Genomic DNA, 17,841 nt, shown 5'->3' with positions numbered 1-17,841 from the left:
AACTTGTCCCACTACTGAAATATTATTAGTTCTAGTGTTTATTCGTCTCTGTTTCGTCTGAAGGATAAGCTTGGAACATGGTGCATTACTGCTTATAGCTTTGAACGCGCATTTGACAAATTTTGGTAATTTGCAATATATTTGGACAGAGAAAGATATGCAATCACATACTAGAGAAAATACCAAGATTTATGAATGAAATGTAATGTAAGTTTGTAAAATACAATGGAGTGAAGCTAAACAATTAGACAGAGAGATGAGCAAGAGAAAAACAAAACGTTGCTACAAAAGTAAGATAAGATTTTAACAAGAAACTTGTTGACGAGACTCTGATCCAAATTGACCAACATCCAAGACCTTCACTATTAATGAAGAAAACTCTGAGCTCAACAATTAGACTAACAGAGCTGAGAGGAAAAAAAAAAAAAAACCAAGAAGAAGAGTGCTCTGGATTGAACCAGATTAAAACACCAGCAACAGCAAAGGCATGCACACATTCGGGAGAGTTCCAGCAAGAATCACACTGGTTTTTTTTTCCTTTATTGCTAAGCAGAAAGTAATTACCACATAAACACAAGTCCACACAAGCATAACAATTGAAATGCAGTAAAATGTTCATACAAGCAGTTTCACAATAAGCTGAGAGAAACCGAAAAGAAGCTACAGAGCTCTCAATTGGAAATAGAACAAAGCACCAGCAGGACCAAAAGTTACACAACAATGCAAAAGGCTCCAAAAAGAATCACTGTTTTTTTCTGTGCGGCGGTTTTCTTTTTCCTTTATTGGTAAGCAGCAAGAAAGCAACACTAGCACACATGAATCAATAGAAGCACAAGAATCGAAATGCAGCTAAATCACCACACAAACAATCAGACAAGCATTTTCGCAAACACTTGGTGTGATTTCGCAAACACTTGGTGTGCATGGCAGACGCCATAAGTTTATAACACACGAATGCACACCTCGGTGAACAACTTCCGCTCAAGCCAGACCAGAAAAGAGGAGCAATTTCGGTGAGGTGGAGCATTAGAGTCTGGAAGGTGGAGTAAGGAATTTGTCAGAACAATAACACATTTGAAGGTAGAAGCAAGCAGGAATAATTAGGTGACACAAAGAAAGAAGTGCTGCTTACAGTGAAATGGTTAAGATATCAAATCAGTACTTGCCAAATTCATTTCATCCTCAGCAGTCAGCCTCGCCTCTGAAAAATATTACGCAAATCTTTGGAAATCAATATCTCATATATAAATTCTGTAATGCGAAGAATCCATAGAGCTATACATTGCTAGAATGAAACTTTCATGATAAGGGCACCGGAGACTTGAGAGAATATATATTTTGTGAAAATACAAGACATTAAACATGTTGGGTGAATTAAGACTTACCCCAGTAGTCGACATCTGTGTCTTCCTCCTCGTTTGTTGTGGGTAGCTGTTCGTCTTGAGCCGGGAAAATCTTCAATTTGAGACGGTTGCTGATGGATAAAGTTTCCAAGGCTGGGAGTTTAGCAATGCAATTTCCGGAGCAAAAGCCTCGCAGTCTTGGTAGAAAAGAAAGTTTCAAATGTTTCAACCGCCTGAATATAATCTCATTATTATTTCCCGACTCGTCTTCTTCAGTGCTTCCCACTATACTTACAAGTCTCTTGCAATCCTCAACTTCCAGTTTTGTGAGCTGTATTAAACCTTTGGCCACGGAGTAAGTTAGCAAGTACTTCAATCCCTTGCAACGACGTACTTCCAAAGTTGTCAGATTCTTGAAAGATATTGCGGATGATCTTAAATCCCTTAAGCTGCCGCAAGCAATCAGTATTAGAACTTCCAGGTTTGGAAAATTTGGGATGCGGGGGCCTGATTGTGAGTTATCCTCGCCAAGATGCATCAGGTTGGGCATTAAATTGAGATCCAACTTTCTTAAATTTGGAAGGGTCCCAATCTCAACTGCATCGTCTCTTTCCCTAGTACTAGTACTAGTACTAGAGTTTCCTTCATCGAGTAATTTGTCAAGGAAAACAACTGACTCGGACTTTGGACAACAAACTGTAAGAGATTTTAGTTTTCTGAAGAAGTGGACCGGAAGTGGACCATTCCAAATCTCCATGCTGCATAAAGTCAAGTCTTCCAAGTTGGCGAATGAATCCTGAAATTGATGTGAAGAACGAAAACAGAGTCAGAGATAATATATTGTCAATTATATCCCCTCCATAGTTTTGAAAAGTACACATTTAAAGTATCCAACACTCATGGGTCAATGACCAAAAGAATGTAATTAAAGAGAAATAGTGTCACAGACCAAAAAACAGAAGAAGTAGAAAAGACTACAAACTAGTGTCGCAACAAAAGAATGTAAAGTAGTGTAATAGCCTCCATACCTTCTCAATTGAAAAGAGAGTTTGTTTAAATGGAGTGGACAGGTTTGATTCATATTTCCCTTGAAAGCTTGAAAGTGCCTCAGAGAAAATCTCCAATTTGTAGCATCCAACAACCTCCAATTTTTGAAGTGCTGGCCAAGTTGAAGCATGCATGGCTGGATAGAAACACCTAAGTTGGGGCAATTCTTTTAAGGACACATAAGTGACATTTGGGAAAACAAAAGTTGGCATTGTTTGTGGTTCCCCTTCGTTTGCAATGATTTCCTCCACTCCACACTTCTCAACCACCAACCGGCTTAACCCCTGAAGATTTTTGACCATCGACGCTGGAAATATATTTTTCAAACTTTGGCATGAGTCAATTTTTACAGACTCTAGATTTTTTGAACTTTCTAAAGAGAATTGACCGTTCCATATTGTCTTCAACTTTTCTAGGCCACTAATGGACAACTTCTTCAAGTTTGGAAGCTCTACCTGCATGTACATAATATTAATCTTAACCATGGACTCGCCAAGAAACAATTTTTAACCAACTGCTTATATAGAAAACAATTAATCGTGAGAAAAATTATATCAATGTATTAGCCAAAATAGAATAGAAAAGGTATTAATTCACCTTGTTGTCAAAGAGAAACTGTTGTATCACAATGTCAAGAATTCCATTTGAGTCGGTCTCTTCAATTTCTTCACTGATTGTACTACTTTTAGTACAATCCTCAAATTTCATTCTCTCAAAGGACGAATTTAGAGAAGAGCAGAATTTAGTGAGCTTTGGAAGGTCTTTTAGCTCTAGATTCTCTAGCTGGCAAAACAAGTTCTTATTATTTTCTTCATTAGATTCTTCAATTGATACTATCTCTTCCATGATTTGACATCCAGATATCTGAAGATGTTTGAGTTGTGCAAGGCATCTAGCCATTGAAGATGATAACAAGAATCTTGAACTGTTGAGTTCACTCACTGCCAACCATGTCAAGTTGGGAAAACTGACCTGCACATATTAATTGCACAATTTAATCATGTTTAGGAAGTGATAATGCTCATTGCTAGAACTCTAGCTAGAACAGTAATTAAGAATGACGATGTTAAATGCCAAAAACGAAAGTACAACAGACGAACAAACATGAAATTCTGGACCCTATAATGGCATAGAAATGAGTAATCTATTAAATTGTGGGAGCCGTACTCAGGAGGATGTTTTTTACTGTATTTAGTTACAGAATGGTTTGTGCCTTAAGTTCACAAAATGCAAATCAAGTGAGCAAGAAAAAGATCTTGCATGTCTCTCTGTAGATTATTTTTTCCATTCACAAGAATGACTATAATAGATGTGGGATAAGAACAATTATATTTAAAAAGTAACTACAAATTAATCAACATATATATACTGATTAAACACAGAAAGAGACAATTTAAGGAGTATACCTTCCCATTAATGATGTATGCAAGTCCAGCACTGTTTTGAATGTGGAGATGTTTCAGTTGCTGAAAAACTTCAGTACCTAATTGATGGACAATATTGCTATTAGTACTGTCCATCAACTCCAAGTACAAGTCTTCAGTTCTTTTCAGCAACATTTCTAGACCAGGGTCCAATTCATTGCTGATAGTGAGTTGGAGCTTTAGTGCGTTGAGGGTTTCATCCACATCATTCCAATTCCACACAGAACCAATACATATTTGGAATCTCTCCAACTTATTGGTGAACAAATCTGCTGGAAGAATGCTAGCATCTGGTATATGTATTTGTAACGAGGTTAACTGGGACAAGTGCTTTAGCTCTTGAAGGCTTGCATTACTTCTTTCTGTACTCATGACTCCTTCATACTCCCATTGGTAAAAGCTATTTTTTCCTATTCTCAATTCTTCTAGTCTTTTCAAACTTGATATAACATCAGGTGATATCACTTCTAGTTTGGAGCAATTAGTCAAATCCAGTAATCGTAGACGAGTCAATTGTCCTATTTCTTTGGGCAACAACTTGACAATGGATCCATCAAAAGTAAGACATTCTAAGTTTCCCAATTGCCCAACTTGAGCTATGTCTCCCAGTATGCAATTATAGAAACCTAGTGTCTGAAGATTCCTTAGGAACCGAAGAGACGGAGGTAATGATGGCCCAATACACAACTTGGTTAGATCCAACACTTTGAGATTTTCCATGTCTTGAAAAAGGTTGCATGGAATTTCTAGTATGTCATGATCACCACCCCACAAATAAAATATCTTCAGTTCTGGGCATTCCAAAACATCAGGAAATTTGGGGATATTGCGGTAAGGGAAAGAGATTGCGGTGCACTTTTTAAGAAACTCCTTATTAGGCCATTCTCTCAACTCATTTCCGTGTGCTAATGATAAGGCATGATGATCTCTTGATGCAATCCGGTTAGCAACATCTCGTACAAGATCGTGCATTCTGGTACGTTTGATATCATCACTGTCTACCAATAAGCAAGAATCTTTTAGTTTTTCAAGCAGGGAATGCAATGCATTTCTTGCTTCTTCCATTGTTTCAACACTTTGAAACAAACCCAAACCCATGCCATACCTTAACAAGTCATCAAAAAAAGCACTCTCCGAGAATCCTAATAGAAGTCCACAGAGCAAGAATAATGACTTAAGCTCCGCCTCATCTAATTGATTGTAACTCCACTCCAGAGCCAAGTATGCTTTTTCAGTAAATCCTTCTTTGTCAAACTTCTGTAGTCTTCTCAAAGCGTCTTTCCATGCATTCAGTGTACTCTTCTTTAAAGCACTTGCGACAGTGACAACCAAAACTGGCAATCCCCCACATTTTTCAGCTACTTTAGTGGCTACTGTTCGTATATTGGGATTCTTGACTACATCACCAGCCATCTTGGCAAATAAACTCCAGGTTTCTTTCTCGTCTAATGCGTGGAGCTGAAACTCTTTTTGTGTATGCATCTCAACAGATAATACTTGTCTGCTTCTAGATGTCAACAATATTTTGCTAGTCACCAAACGAGGAAGTCCCACAACCTCCAAATCAATTCTTTCAACAACATCATCCAAAATTATAAGAGCCCTTTTGTCTTTCAGCCTATCACATAGACGACGTGCTCTTCTATCTATGCTCTCATCTCCAACAATGTCCATACCTAACTTATCAACAATTTTTTTTTGAATTCCTTCCAAATCTGAAATTTGTTTCACATCAACTATTATCACCACATCATCAAACAGCTTCTTGTCTTTTATAGCCTGCCTATAAACTTCTTTGACGAGTGTTGTCTTACCCACGCCCCCAATACCATACACACCAATTATGTCTGTATCAGAGTTTCTCAGTTCATCCATAATTTTCTTCACAACTGAAGTCCTTGAATCAAAGGCCTCGTAATCTTTGGTAGATATTACACATACCTCTTCTGGGGAAACATCATATGCAATATTAGCAAAATCTTTTTTGCCAAAAAGTTCAACAACCTCTTGAACCAATTTTGTAGACTTCCTGCTCAACTGATGGCGATGCTTTAGATTAGGACAAAAGCCATGTAGACACTTGATCTTTGCTTGATGTTCAGCTTTCAAAAAATCATTTGCTTCCCCTGTGATCGTTTCCACTTTACTCAGCCATTTGTGCACATCTGTTTCAATTTGTTTACCTTTTCTTTTTTCCGTTTCCACAGCATGCCACACCCTTAGTCTAGCATCACCTAAGTCACCCACTTGACTCTGTAGTTTCTTGAGGTTCCTGTTGTAGCAGATTATATATCCCACTTGGCGTATAACTGGTTCAACTGTGTACTCGGCAATCTTTCCAACAATTCCAGTACCAATTGCAAGAAGAAACTCCATCACTGTTATTGAATACAAATCAGATTAAATAAGATCAGCATGACAGCACAAGTGCATGTGCAATGACAGTCAACAATAAGGTACGGTTTTAGAATAGGTCTAGGTCTTTAAAAATAAATAAATAAAGAGCAAAAAGAATCATAGAGGACATTGGTCTATAAATACAAAGATCAAAATGTATTAGAGTATAGACCCATGAGATCGTTCTCGAGAGATCTTGGGTTTTGTTTCACTTCCCAGCGTCGTGTGAGTTAATCGGAAAAGTACCTATTGCTTTTGATTCATTTGTGGAAGATAAGGTGATTTAGTCTCCGGTTTCAGGGTAACATTTTCCTTCATTGAGCTGGGGTACATTATTGGATCCAAGAAAAATATCATTATTTCACCGAAAGAGAACACTGGAAAGTGGAAATTGATGCATGCAATGTGGAGAGGATTGTACGTACCTATATTGCAAGTGCACTGTAGGTTATTTTAATCTCTAAAAAAATAACAGCCACTCATCTAATCCACTCATTTATATATTTTAATATTAAAAAAATTATATCCATTCATATTGCAAGTACCCATGCACTGACGGTGCATGGAATACACTCCCCGTGCAATGGGGCTCAGATGAATTTTTGTAGCAATGGCTGGCCAAAATGAAAATATTACAAAACTAGGGGATATAGTATGAAAAATATTGTTTTCTTTGGTAAAAATACGCAACATGTATTTATCTTAGGGAGTTTCTATTCATATCTCCAATATTGGTATTTGGACCTCTCCATTTTTTCAAATAATAGTTGACTTTGTAAACTCATGTCAAATTACCAATAAAGATATAAATAAGGAAAGAAAAAAAAATCTTCTTATATCTACGAACAGTAATACTCTTCAACTTGGAAAAAACTTTCTCCTCCAATGTAAACGCTAAAATATATATCGCCAGACGTTATTTAACGTTGTAGTCAAAATTTTCAGAATTTGACTTTGTCCTCGTAGTGATAGACTTCCTTACTCACACAGCTGACAATTTACAAGATCTATCATTGCGCTATATATAAAAAAATAAAAAATAAAAGGAGAGAAAATGGGAAATACAAAGACACCTCAGTTGATGAAGCCCTACTCATTCTGAATGCAAACAAACATGTGAACGAGTAGCGACAAAAAGCAGTAGTACTCCAGCACGTTTATATGATAAATGCAGCAATGGGTAGTTGTCCACAAAATCGATCTTCCCGCACATCATCAGTCAGAGCAATTTTATGTGGAACTATTCTATAGATATGATGAAAAATTCAACCTCATGATATAAATCTATAGAGAATGCACTAGACTCATGGTTGATTATTGTAATTTCCTCCACTATCCCATACAAATCTAAAACAAAAGAACCATGTTCATTTCAAGTTGCTATTGAATCAGTTTAGGGATAATGATACCTAAATGCAATGAAAATAATACTTGGAAAACATATTTGTATGAGATGATGAGCAAACATGGTATTGTTGCTTACTCTAACCAAGAGTCGACAATTCATTGAAAAAGTGCTAGCACCTCGATCTGTAACTCGTATATGGAGGATGAACTTCCAAAAAAGAAAAAGAAAAATTGCTGCAATTGAAAAACTAAAGGAGGTCAAACTAATGATTTTTGAAAGTATGAATAGAATCTTAAAAAAAGAAGAAGAGCTTTTATTGATTTTATTGGACGATTGGCATTTTAGGAAGATTAGAGAGGTGTAGATAGCAAAATGGTTATTTGTAAAAGTAAGTTGGAGGTCTATTAAATGGAGAGGTCCAAATGCCAAATTTGGAGTATGAATAGAAGCTCCCTTATCTTATTTTAGGAAGATTAGAGAGGTGTAGATAGCAAAATGGTTATTTGTAAAAGTAAGTTGGAGGTCTATTAAATGGAGAGGTCCAAATGCCAAATTTGGAGTATGAATAGAAGCTCCCTTATCATATTTTCTAAAATTCAAATATGTAGGGAAAAATAAATAGGGTGGTGTTATTGACACACATTTTTTCTCTATTCACACACCCCCTATACTTTTCTATTACTTTAATTATTTTTTTGTTGCAAATTACCTAACTACCCTCCTTTTCCAAATTTTTTTCCTACTCTCTCCCTCGAATTCCTCCCAGGAAGTCAGCTCCCCTTCTGTTCTTCCCAAATATAATCCTGCTTCGTTTTCTCTGGTTGTTCATATTCAGATTAAACAATTAATTCAATTACACACTTGTTCTTCTTAATTTCACTACCAAATGATTCAGGAACGAGGAATTGAAGTCTAAAATTTCAGTTGATTCCAGAAGCTATGCTAGAACAAAAACAGATAGATTGAGCTATAGGATTTAGTTAATAAATTAGGTCGATAATTAGATGAATTTTAGAAAAGGACATTGCTGCCATCGTTGTCTGACATTCTCGCTCGATTTTCAAGTCCAACCCCAAGTTTTTGAATTCGCTGATATCTTTAACTCTTTAAGGACATACATATCCATAGTTTTCTATTTTTATTTTTAAGATCAATATACTCGAGTAATCACAAATCTTAAAAGCTTGCATTTACAGCAGCACTAGTGATGAATTAAGGTGATCATGAAACAATGTCCAGAATGAACATCTCAATGATCCCAAAAACCAATATCCTAGCGCACTGGTTTGAGAGACATCTACAATTGCTTGACGTTGACGAGATATACCCAGCACAAACAGATACATGGCTTAACAGTTCACCCCTGACCTCGACCTTGACCCCAAATAAATTGTTAACTCTACAAAAAGGGTCTGTAATGAAAATTTGGGATTGTAACTGTAAGATCAAATATGGACATAACACATATCATCATAAAGTAATTGATGATTAGCTTAATATCAATCCTAGTTTAACATGGATACAAACAGTAAATCAATACTAGTGACTTAATGAATAGTGTATCAATTCATTAAGGATAGTAATCTATTGCTTAGTCTACAAGGAAGGCTACAAGTTGTGATACATTAAGAATCTAACTAGGAAACCTAAACCGATATGGATAGCTTTAATGGGAAGCTTCTTGAGGGTTAAGTCTCCGATATATACAGATGAATTGGTCCCTGATTACTACCGACGTTTTGCATATTGTTCTGTCCATTGAGAAGCAAGTTGGTAAGTAACAGAAGGCTATATTCAGTGTTCGTGTTTGCAGTTGCATAAGATGGAATCCATGCCAGTAATTGCTGAAGGTAAGCCTTAATCCCTTTTATGATTGTGTGCATATGTTGTGAGCATGTATATGGTTATTTTACAATTGGTATCAGAGCATAGGCTCACAAGTATCAAAATCGTTTTAGGGTTTTGCAAAACAAACACAAAAAAAAAAAAAAAAAAAAAAAAAAAAAGGGGTTTTTGCTTTACGGACCAAGTCACTGATCAGGTAACTGACCATGTAACTGGTCATGTAACTGATCAAGGTAAGTTACTTAAGTCAATTGCTGCATCTGGTTAAATATCAAGTTCACGCTTCCGCTGTGATTTTTAGCAGCAAATTGGGGAAAAAGCAAAAAACAGGTTTTTCTGTGAAATTGATTTCGATTCATAGCATGATAATTGAATTTTGATTGTGCTCAAGAACACTAGTTGCATTCCCGGCGTGCGTTAGGTTAGAGTAGATGGTGACCGGATGAAATTTACAATTTCTTGATTGTTCTGTGGTTTCTTGGAATCGAAACAATTTTGATTGTGCTTGAATATGCATGATGAATTGATTGATGATATGGTATTGTATCTGTGATTGTGTAAAAATTGCATGAAGAACAAAAATCTCCCAGATTTTGTTTACACATTATTAAAATTGACAGATACGAGAGCTTAATTTTCTTACAAGGATGAATCTGGGTAGAATATAAAGTTAAAAGCTCATGGGTTTTGTGGTTTTCTGTTGGCATAAGTGATTATGATGCACAAAGCATTCTTCATTGATGTTGGCAGAAAACGATGATCAGGTAACAGACCAACTAGTCAGGTCACTGACCATGTAACTGGCCAGGTCACTGACCATGTAACTGGCCAGGTCACTGACCATGTAACTGGCCAGGTCACTGACCATGTAACTGGCCAGGTCACTGACCATGTAACTGGCCAGGTCACTGACCATGTAACTGGCCAGGTCACTGACCATGTAACTGGCCAGGTCACTGACCAAGTAACTGATCGAATAACAAAACTGAAATTGTGTTTTGTGTTTTAAAACTATGCTTCAGTTTTATCTTCCAAAGAAGTGGTCAAGTATGGTTTTAGAATACAAAACAGCAATATGCGTGCTTGATGAAAATAAATACGGATACTTAGAAATTTTTCTTCTGTCTAAAGATGTGGATAAATTTCTTTGGATAACTTGTTTTCATTGAACATGGTATATTGATAAAGAACTCCAGGATGTTATGCTTCTGCTCAAAAGTGTTGCTTAACATTATTTTTGGTTATGGACTGATATGAATGCAAGTATGGATTGTTTAGGTTTTCTGTATGTTCTTGTTTTGGTTGCTTAAAGCTAAATAAAACACAGAAAACTTAAAGTTATTTTCTTTACAAATTGAGAACTCACACGAATTTTTGTTTTGCTCCTTAGGTAACTCTTACATGAACTTGAACAGTGTCTTGATGCTAACTGGAACCAACTATAGAGCTTGGCTAGATTCTGTAGAGAACTATATGGGAATGCATGAGAACATAGACTATTGCTTCACTGAGGATAAACCTGAAGAGTTAACTGAAAAGAGCACTAAGAAGGAAACTGATCTTTACAAGAAGTGGCATAGATCCAATAGAATGGCTAAGAACCTCATTCGTACCTCTATGTCCAAGACTGTCAGAGGAAGTATAGAAGAACCTGAGCTAGCATCAGATTTTTTGGAACTCATAGGTGCTAAGTTTAAAGAAAGTGAAAAGGCAGAAGCTGCTAGGCTAACCAAGGAGTTTCATGATTTGAAGTACATGGGTTCAGGGGGAGTTAGAGAGCATATTATGAAGATGATCAATATAAATGGCAGACTCAGGGAGCTCTTGATGGGGGTTAGGGATGAGCAGGTAGTGCATTATGCACTACATTCCTTGCCTAACAGTTTTAGTCATCTTAGGACCAGTTACAACTCTCAAAAGGGAAACTGGACTCTAGATGAACTTATATCCATCTGTGTGGATGAAGAATCTAGGATCAAGGAAGAAAAGGAACCTGCTACAACCATTAACCTCATTGAGAAGCCTAAAAGGAAAAAGCCCCAAAATAAGCTCAAGCCTATCAAAGCCATAACTAAGAGTTCAACAGCTGCAGTGGCCAAGGAAAATAGGCCATTTAGGTTCAAGTGCTACTTTTGCAAAAGAGTAGGACACATGAAAAAGGACTGCACTGGCTATAAAAATTGGTTAGCCAAAAAGGGTAAGATTTTTTCTAATACAGTTTTTTCTTTAGAAATTAATCTTATAAATGTTGAACCACAGTCTTGGTGGATAGATTCAGGCTCACCTATTCATATTACTAATTCTTTGCAGGGATTCATAAGGAGGAGAATCCCAAAAAGTGATGAAGTGAACCTGTGTGTAGGCAATGGCATGAGAGTGGCAGTCAAGGCTATTGGAACCTTAAAGCTCGATTTAGGATTAGGAAAATTGTTAGTTTTGGACAATGTTTTTTATGTACCTTCCATGAGAAGGAATTTGGTTTCGGTTTCTCTTTTAGTAAAATCTGGTTGTAGACTTGTTATGGATAGTAATGGAATTCTTATTTCTAAAAATTCTGTTCAAATTGGTTCTGGTGTTATTATGAATGATTATTTACAGTTAAATTGTTCAATGGCTCAACAAGAAATTTTACTTGTTGAAAATAACACAAACAGTACTAACACTTTAATAGGTGTTAAAAGAACCAAACTAAATGAAAAGTCTGCATTTTTATGGCATAGAAGACTCGGCCATGTTTCAAAAGAGAGACTGAAAATTTTGGTGAAAAACAACATCCTAAATGAACTTGATTTTTCTGATCTAACAGACTGTGTTGAATGCTTTAAGGGAAAAATAACTAATACTAGAAAGAAGACTGCATATAGAAGCCAAAATTTATTAGAACTCATACACACTGATATATGTGGACCATTTAGGCATCAAACTATCTGTGGGAATGTGTATTTTATCACATTCATTGATGACTTTTCTAGATACAGTTATATTTATCTACTTTCAGAAAAGGCACAAGCATTGAAAGCCTTTCAAATCTTTAAGTCTGAGGTAGAAAATCAACTAGAAAAGAAAATCAAAACAGTAAGGTCAGATAGAGGGGGAGAGTTCTATGGAAAGTACACTGAATCCGGCCAACAAAAGGGTCCATTTGCCTTGTTTTTGCAAGACAATGGAATTAAAGCTCAATACACAACACCCTATAATCCACAACAGAATGGTGTTGCAGAGAGAAAGAATAGGACTCTTTTGAACATGGTTAGATGCATGATGTGTACAACTGGTTTGCCTAAATTTCTGTGGGGTGAGGCTTTAAAAACTGCAAATTATATTTGCAATAGAACACCTAGCAAAGCCATAGAAAATACTGCTTTTGAGCTTTGGTGTGGCAGGAAACCTAGTCTTCATCACTGTCATGTTTGGGGATGTCATGCAGAAGCTAGGATTTATAATCCAAGCTTGAATAAACTTGACCCCAAAACTGTTAGTTGCTATTTTGTAGGTTATCCAGATAAATCTAAAGGCTATAAGTTATATTCTGCTCATCATTCACCTAGAATTTTTGAAACACATCAAGTAAAGTTTCTAAGTGAAAAAGTTCACAATACAAACCTTGAGGATTTAACCTCAGTTTTTGAGGAAATTGTGTCAGATGAGAATTTAAGTGTAGCATTGCCTTTAGAACAAGATGTAACTGATCATGTCACTGGTCACGTAACTGACTATGTCACTGACCAAGTAACTGTCCCTGGTCGAGTAACTGGTCAAGTGACTGACCATGTCACTGACCAAGTAACTGTCCCTGGTCGAGTAACTGACCAAGTCACTGACCATGTAACTGTACCTGATCAAGTCACTGCCCATGTCACTGCCCATGTCACTGACCATGTAACTACCCAAGTAACTGTACCTGGTCAAGTCACTGCCCATGTCACTGACCAAGTAACTGACCACGTAACTGGTCAAGTAACTGAACCTCAAAATCCTCCAGTAGCTCAACCTAGAAGATCACAGAGAGCAAGAAAACCAACTTATGGGGGGAAGAGAGTGACTACATTGTTTATCTACAAGAAGCAGAAATTGAAATGGACTGTGCAGAGGACAATGATCCAACTACATTTAATCAGGCCATTGAAAGTAGTGAATCTCATCAATGGCAGCTAGGAATGGAAGCAGAAATTAATTCCATGAGTCAAAATGCAGTTTGGGAATTAGTTGAACCTGACCCCAACCAGAAGCCTATAGGTTGTAAATGGGTTTTCAAAACCAAAAGAGATGCAAATGGCAATGTAGAGAGACATAAAGCAAGATTAGTTGCCAAGGGTTTTACACAGAAGGAGGGCATTGATTTTACTGAGACTTTTTCTCCAGTTTCTACAAAAGACTCGTTTAGGATAATCATGGCTTTAGTGGCTCATTTTGATATGGAGCTGCACCAGATGGATGTTAAAACAGCTTTCTTGAATGGTGAACTAGATGAAGTGATTTATATGAGGCAACCAGAAGGGTTTGTGCGAGCTGGAAGTGAAAACTTAGTGTGTAAGTTAAGAAAATCAATTTATGGCCTAAAACAAGCTTCTAGACAGTGGTACAAGAAATTTGATTCTGTGATTTCTACTTTTGGATTTACAGAAAATCTTGTTGATGAGTGTGTTTATTTGAAGACTGTTGGGAACAATTTTATTTTTCTGGTACTCTATGTGGATGATATACTTTTGGCTAGCAGTAACATTAAATTGCTTAAAGATACCAAGAGTTTTCTATCAAGGAATTTTGACATGAAAGACTTAGGAGAAGCATCCTATGTACTAGGTATTGAGATTAAAAGAGATAGGGCACAGAGACTACTTGGTTTGTCTCAACAGAATTATGTTACCAAAATTTTAAAGAGATTTGGTATGGAGAAGTGTGCAGCTGGAGAAGTTCCCATGTCCAAAGGAGATAAGTTAACCAAGAAGCAAAGTCCCAATAGTGATGTTGAGAAAGAAAATATGGAGTCAAAGCCTTATGCCAGACTTGTAGGAAGTCTCATGTATGCACAAGTCTGCACTAGGCCGGATTTGTCTTTTGCAGTAGGGATTTTGTCAAGATTCCAATCTAATCCAGGCCATGAACATTGGGTAGCTGGGAAGAAAGTGTTGAGATACCTGCAGAGAACTAAAAGTCACATGCTAGTTTATAGGCAAGTGGAGGATCTGAAACTCATTGGATTCTCAGACTCGGATTTTGCAGGGAATTATCCAGACTCCAAGAAGTCCACTTGTGGATATGTGTTCTTGCTTGCAGGAGGTGCTATTGCTTGGAAAACCATGAAACAAACACTTGTTTCAACTTCTACTATGCAAGCTGAATTTATTGCAGTATATGAAACTGTGTGTGAAGGACTTTGGATTAGGAATTTTCTCATGCAGACCAAAGTATTGAGTCACATTGTGGCTGGAACACTTGTAATTTATTGTGACAATGAGGCTGCAGTTTTCTTTAGCAAGAACAGTAAAAGGTCAAATAATTCCAAGCATATTGATCTAAAGTATTACAGTGTTAGAGAAAGAGTAAAGCATGGTGAAATAGCTGTTTTGAGTATTGACACAAATTCACAGCTAGCAGATCCTTTCACTAAGGCATTGTCAGTAGCAGCATTCCAGAAACATACAGCAAGCATTGGAATTTTAGCTAATTTAGATGCTTAGGTTCAGTAGAGAGTTAGTCCAGTTGGAGCATTTAAAATTCTAAGGTTTTTTGAGTTCTTGTGTTTTAGTTGTGATCTTTTATTTTGTTTATCACAACTTGTTTGTAATGACAGATTTTATTATTAATAAATTTTGAGGTATTTTCAGATTTTGGTTATTACTGCAGTTTTTGTTGAATGTTCTGAAAATTATCGATTTTGTGTTTAAAGTTATACTTGCTATCAGATGGCTTAAATCATGTGAAGCATGATGTTAAGGTTCAAGCAATATCTTTAAGCCATCAGTGTTCAGTAAATTTGCTTGAGTTTTTGGTTTTAGAAACATAAAGTAGGACCTAATATATGTTTACTTGTTGATACACATTAACATATATTGTATCACTTCTGGTTTGACATATGTGGATTGCAGGAGCTTGTGTTTGTGGTTTTGAAACTCTGCATTTTTGTTAAAATGTATACTGTTTCTTGCTCTGCATAAGTAACTGTGATCTGACCATGTTGGAATGGATTTTCGATTTAAGTTTGTTATCTGGCGCGCACTTCAGTAAGTTAAGTAGGTTTTGATGTTCTCTGGTGCAAATCATCGAGCATGATATGTGTGAGTCCAAGGGGGAGATTGTAAGATCAAATATGGACATAACACATATCATCATAAAGTAATTGATGATTAGCTTAATATCAATCCTAGTTTAACATGGATACAAACAGTAAATCAATACTAGTGACTTAATGAATAGTGTATCAATTCATTAAGGATAGTAATCTATTGCTTAGTCTACAAGGAAGGCTACAAGTTGTGATACATTAAGAATCTAACTAGGAAACCTAAACCGATATGGATAGCTTTAATGGGAAGCTTCTTGAGGGTTAAGTCTCCGATATATACAGATGAATTGGTCCCTGATTACTACCGACGTTTTGCATATTGTTCTGTCCATTGAGAAGCAAGTTGGTAAGTAACAGAAGGCTATATTCAGTGTTCGTGTTTGCAGTTGCATAAGATGGAATCCATGCCAGTAATTGCTGAAGGTAAGCCTTAATCCCTTTTATGATTGTGTGCATATGTTGTGAGCATGTATATGGTTATTTTACAGTAACTAGAGATTTGTTTTTTTTACACCTTTTGTTGTTTTGGGGTTGCTATTCAATTGATTGGTTTGATTTGGGGATAGGTGTTCCATTGATGTTCTTCCATGAATGAAGAAGAAGAATAACTGGAAGGAACGAGGGAGGGGGAGGGGGGGGGGGGGGGGGGGAGAGGGGAGAGAGAGAGAGAGAGAGCCATGAACGAAGAGAAGAATAGGGGACCAAAAAAATAAAAAAAGACAAACTAAAATTGAATTACAAAAGGGGGTAGTTAGGGTAATTTGTAAAAAAATGAAATTGAATCAAAGTAATAGAAAAGTAAAGGGGGTGTGTGAATAGAGAAAAATAATGTGTCAATAACACCACCCAATAAATATATAAGTGATTTTTTTGAATAAAATAAATATATAAGTGATTAATTAAGTATAAAGACTACTTAATTTTTTATTGGATAACATTAATCTTCATTTTCTCCACCCAAATTTGAATTTATTATTATTTTTCTTGTTTTTTTGTTGCCTCCTCATTGTTAATTCGTTATTCAATTCACAAAACCATTAGTGCTAATTTTATCAAAATCTTTGCAATACTCTTCGTGAACACCAAAAGTAAAAATTTAAAACACGAGAGAAAAAAAATCAATATCTTTTTCATTGCTCATAGTTGTAAACTTACTAATCTTTTTACCTGAATTGAAATAGAAAACATTGAAATTGAAAGAAAAAAATTTTAAAAAAAGGAAGTAAATTAAATTATGATTATATATTTTATTTTTTAATGGTATAAATTAAATAAGATATTAATTTTTTTTTTTCTAATTGGATATGTCATATAAGATATTATTGGAAAGAGAAATTGGTTTGATAAGTAAATTAATAATTGAAAGAGTTAATTCGATTCAAGTCCTTTTTGTTATATAAAAATTAGATTTAGTCCGCGCATATTTTCTTGTTAATTGCGGTCCATTTGCTTTTTTTAATAGTCAAATTTGCCCTTAAAACCAAATAAAGTAAATCATTTCAAATTCACTAATCAGATCACAATTTTAGCTCAATTTTAAATTTTAAATTCAAATTCCAAAATTTACAATTCATCAATAAATAATTTTCAGACAAAGAAGACTAAATACATTCATATAAACTCAATATACCTAAGATGTAGGTCTAATACTTATATATCTACATTATAGGATGAAAAACATTAGAACAAAAATTCAAACACTATTGCTTCATTTGTATCTATATAATAGGTATTTAAAGTTGTATCATAGAGATTTAATCTACCTAGACATACGAAGCACGAAAAAAAATAGAATGTATGAAAGAGAACTTATATGATATATAAGGTACAAATATGATATATAGAACTTATACCTAATTAAAAGATAAAATGTATGAAAGAGAAAATGTGAGATAATGAGAGAACCTTAGATATAGAGATATAGAGAAACTTGATTTTTTTAAAAACTTGTGAAATCTTACCTATATATAAGGCATGTAAATGTGAAATAAAAATGTCTAATCAAATTCTAGGACAAATCTTACCTATAACACCATAATCGATTCTATATTAAATGGAAGTAAAAACTTCTTACCAAATCTATAATAAAGGTAGCTGCGAATTGAAGATGTCATGTTAATAAGACATAAAAATGATCTAAGAAGGGAGAAG

The 17,841-nt window shown here is 35.6% G+C and overlaps 1 protein-coding gene across 1 annotated transcript in view; it reads right to left on the bottom strand.

Annotated features, from left to right (window-relative positions):
• Nucleotides 1-260: 260 nt before the first annotated feature.
• LOC112196346 (disease resistance protein At4g27190-like) overlaps nucleotides 261-17,841 on the bottom strand; it is a 29,185-nt gene continuing 11,604 nt past the window's right edge. Inside the window, exons 2-7 of the mRNA XM_024336665.2 lie at nucleotides 3,797-6,192; nucleotides 2,988-3,362; nucleotides 2,372-2,845; nucleotides 1,386-2,139; nucleotides 1,133-1,201; nucleotides 261-1,033 (exon numbers count right to left, since the gene is read on the bottom strand). Coding sequence (XP_024192433.1) covers nucleotides 1,143-1,201; nucleotides 1,386-2,139; nucleotides 2,372-2,845; nucleotides 2,988-3,362; nucleotides 3,797-6,190 — 4,056 coding nt within the window. The 5' untranslated portion in view covers nucleotides 6,191-6,192 and the 3' untranslated portion in view covers nucleotides 261-1,033; nucleotides 1,133-1,142. The remainder of the gene's footprint in view (nucleotides 1,034-1,132; nucleotides 1,202-1,385; nucleotides 2,140-2,371; nucleotides 2,846-2,987; nucleotides 3,363-3,796; nucleotides 6,193-17,841) is intronic.

This window comes from Rosa chinensis, chromosome 4 (assembly GCF_002994745.2).
Source record: "Rosa chinensis cultivar Old Blush chromosome 4, RchiOBHm-V2, whole genome shotgun sequence".
Taxonomy (NCBI): domain Eukaryota; kingdom Viridiplantae; phylum Streptophyta; class Magnoliopsida; order Rosales; family Rosaceae; genus Rosa; species Rosa chinensis.
Note: the sequence above shows the minus strand (reverse complement) of the source record. Positions and strands in the feature narration are given on the sequence as shown.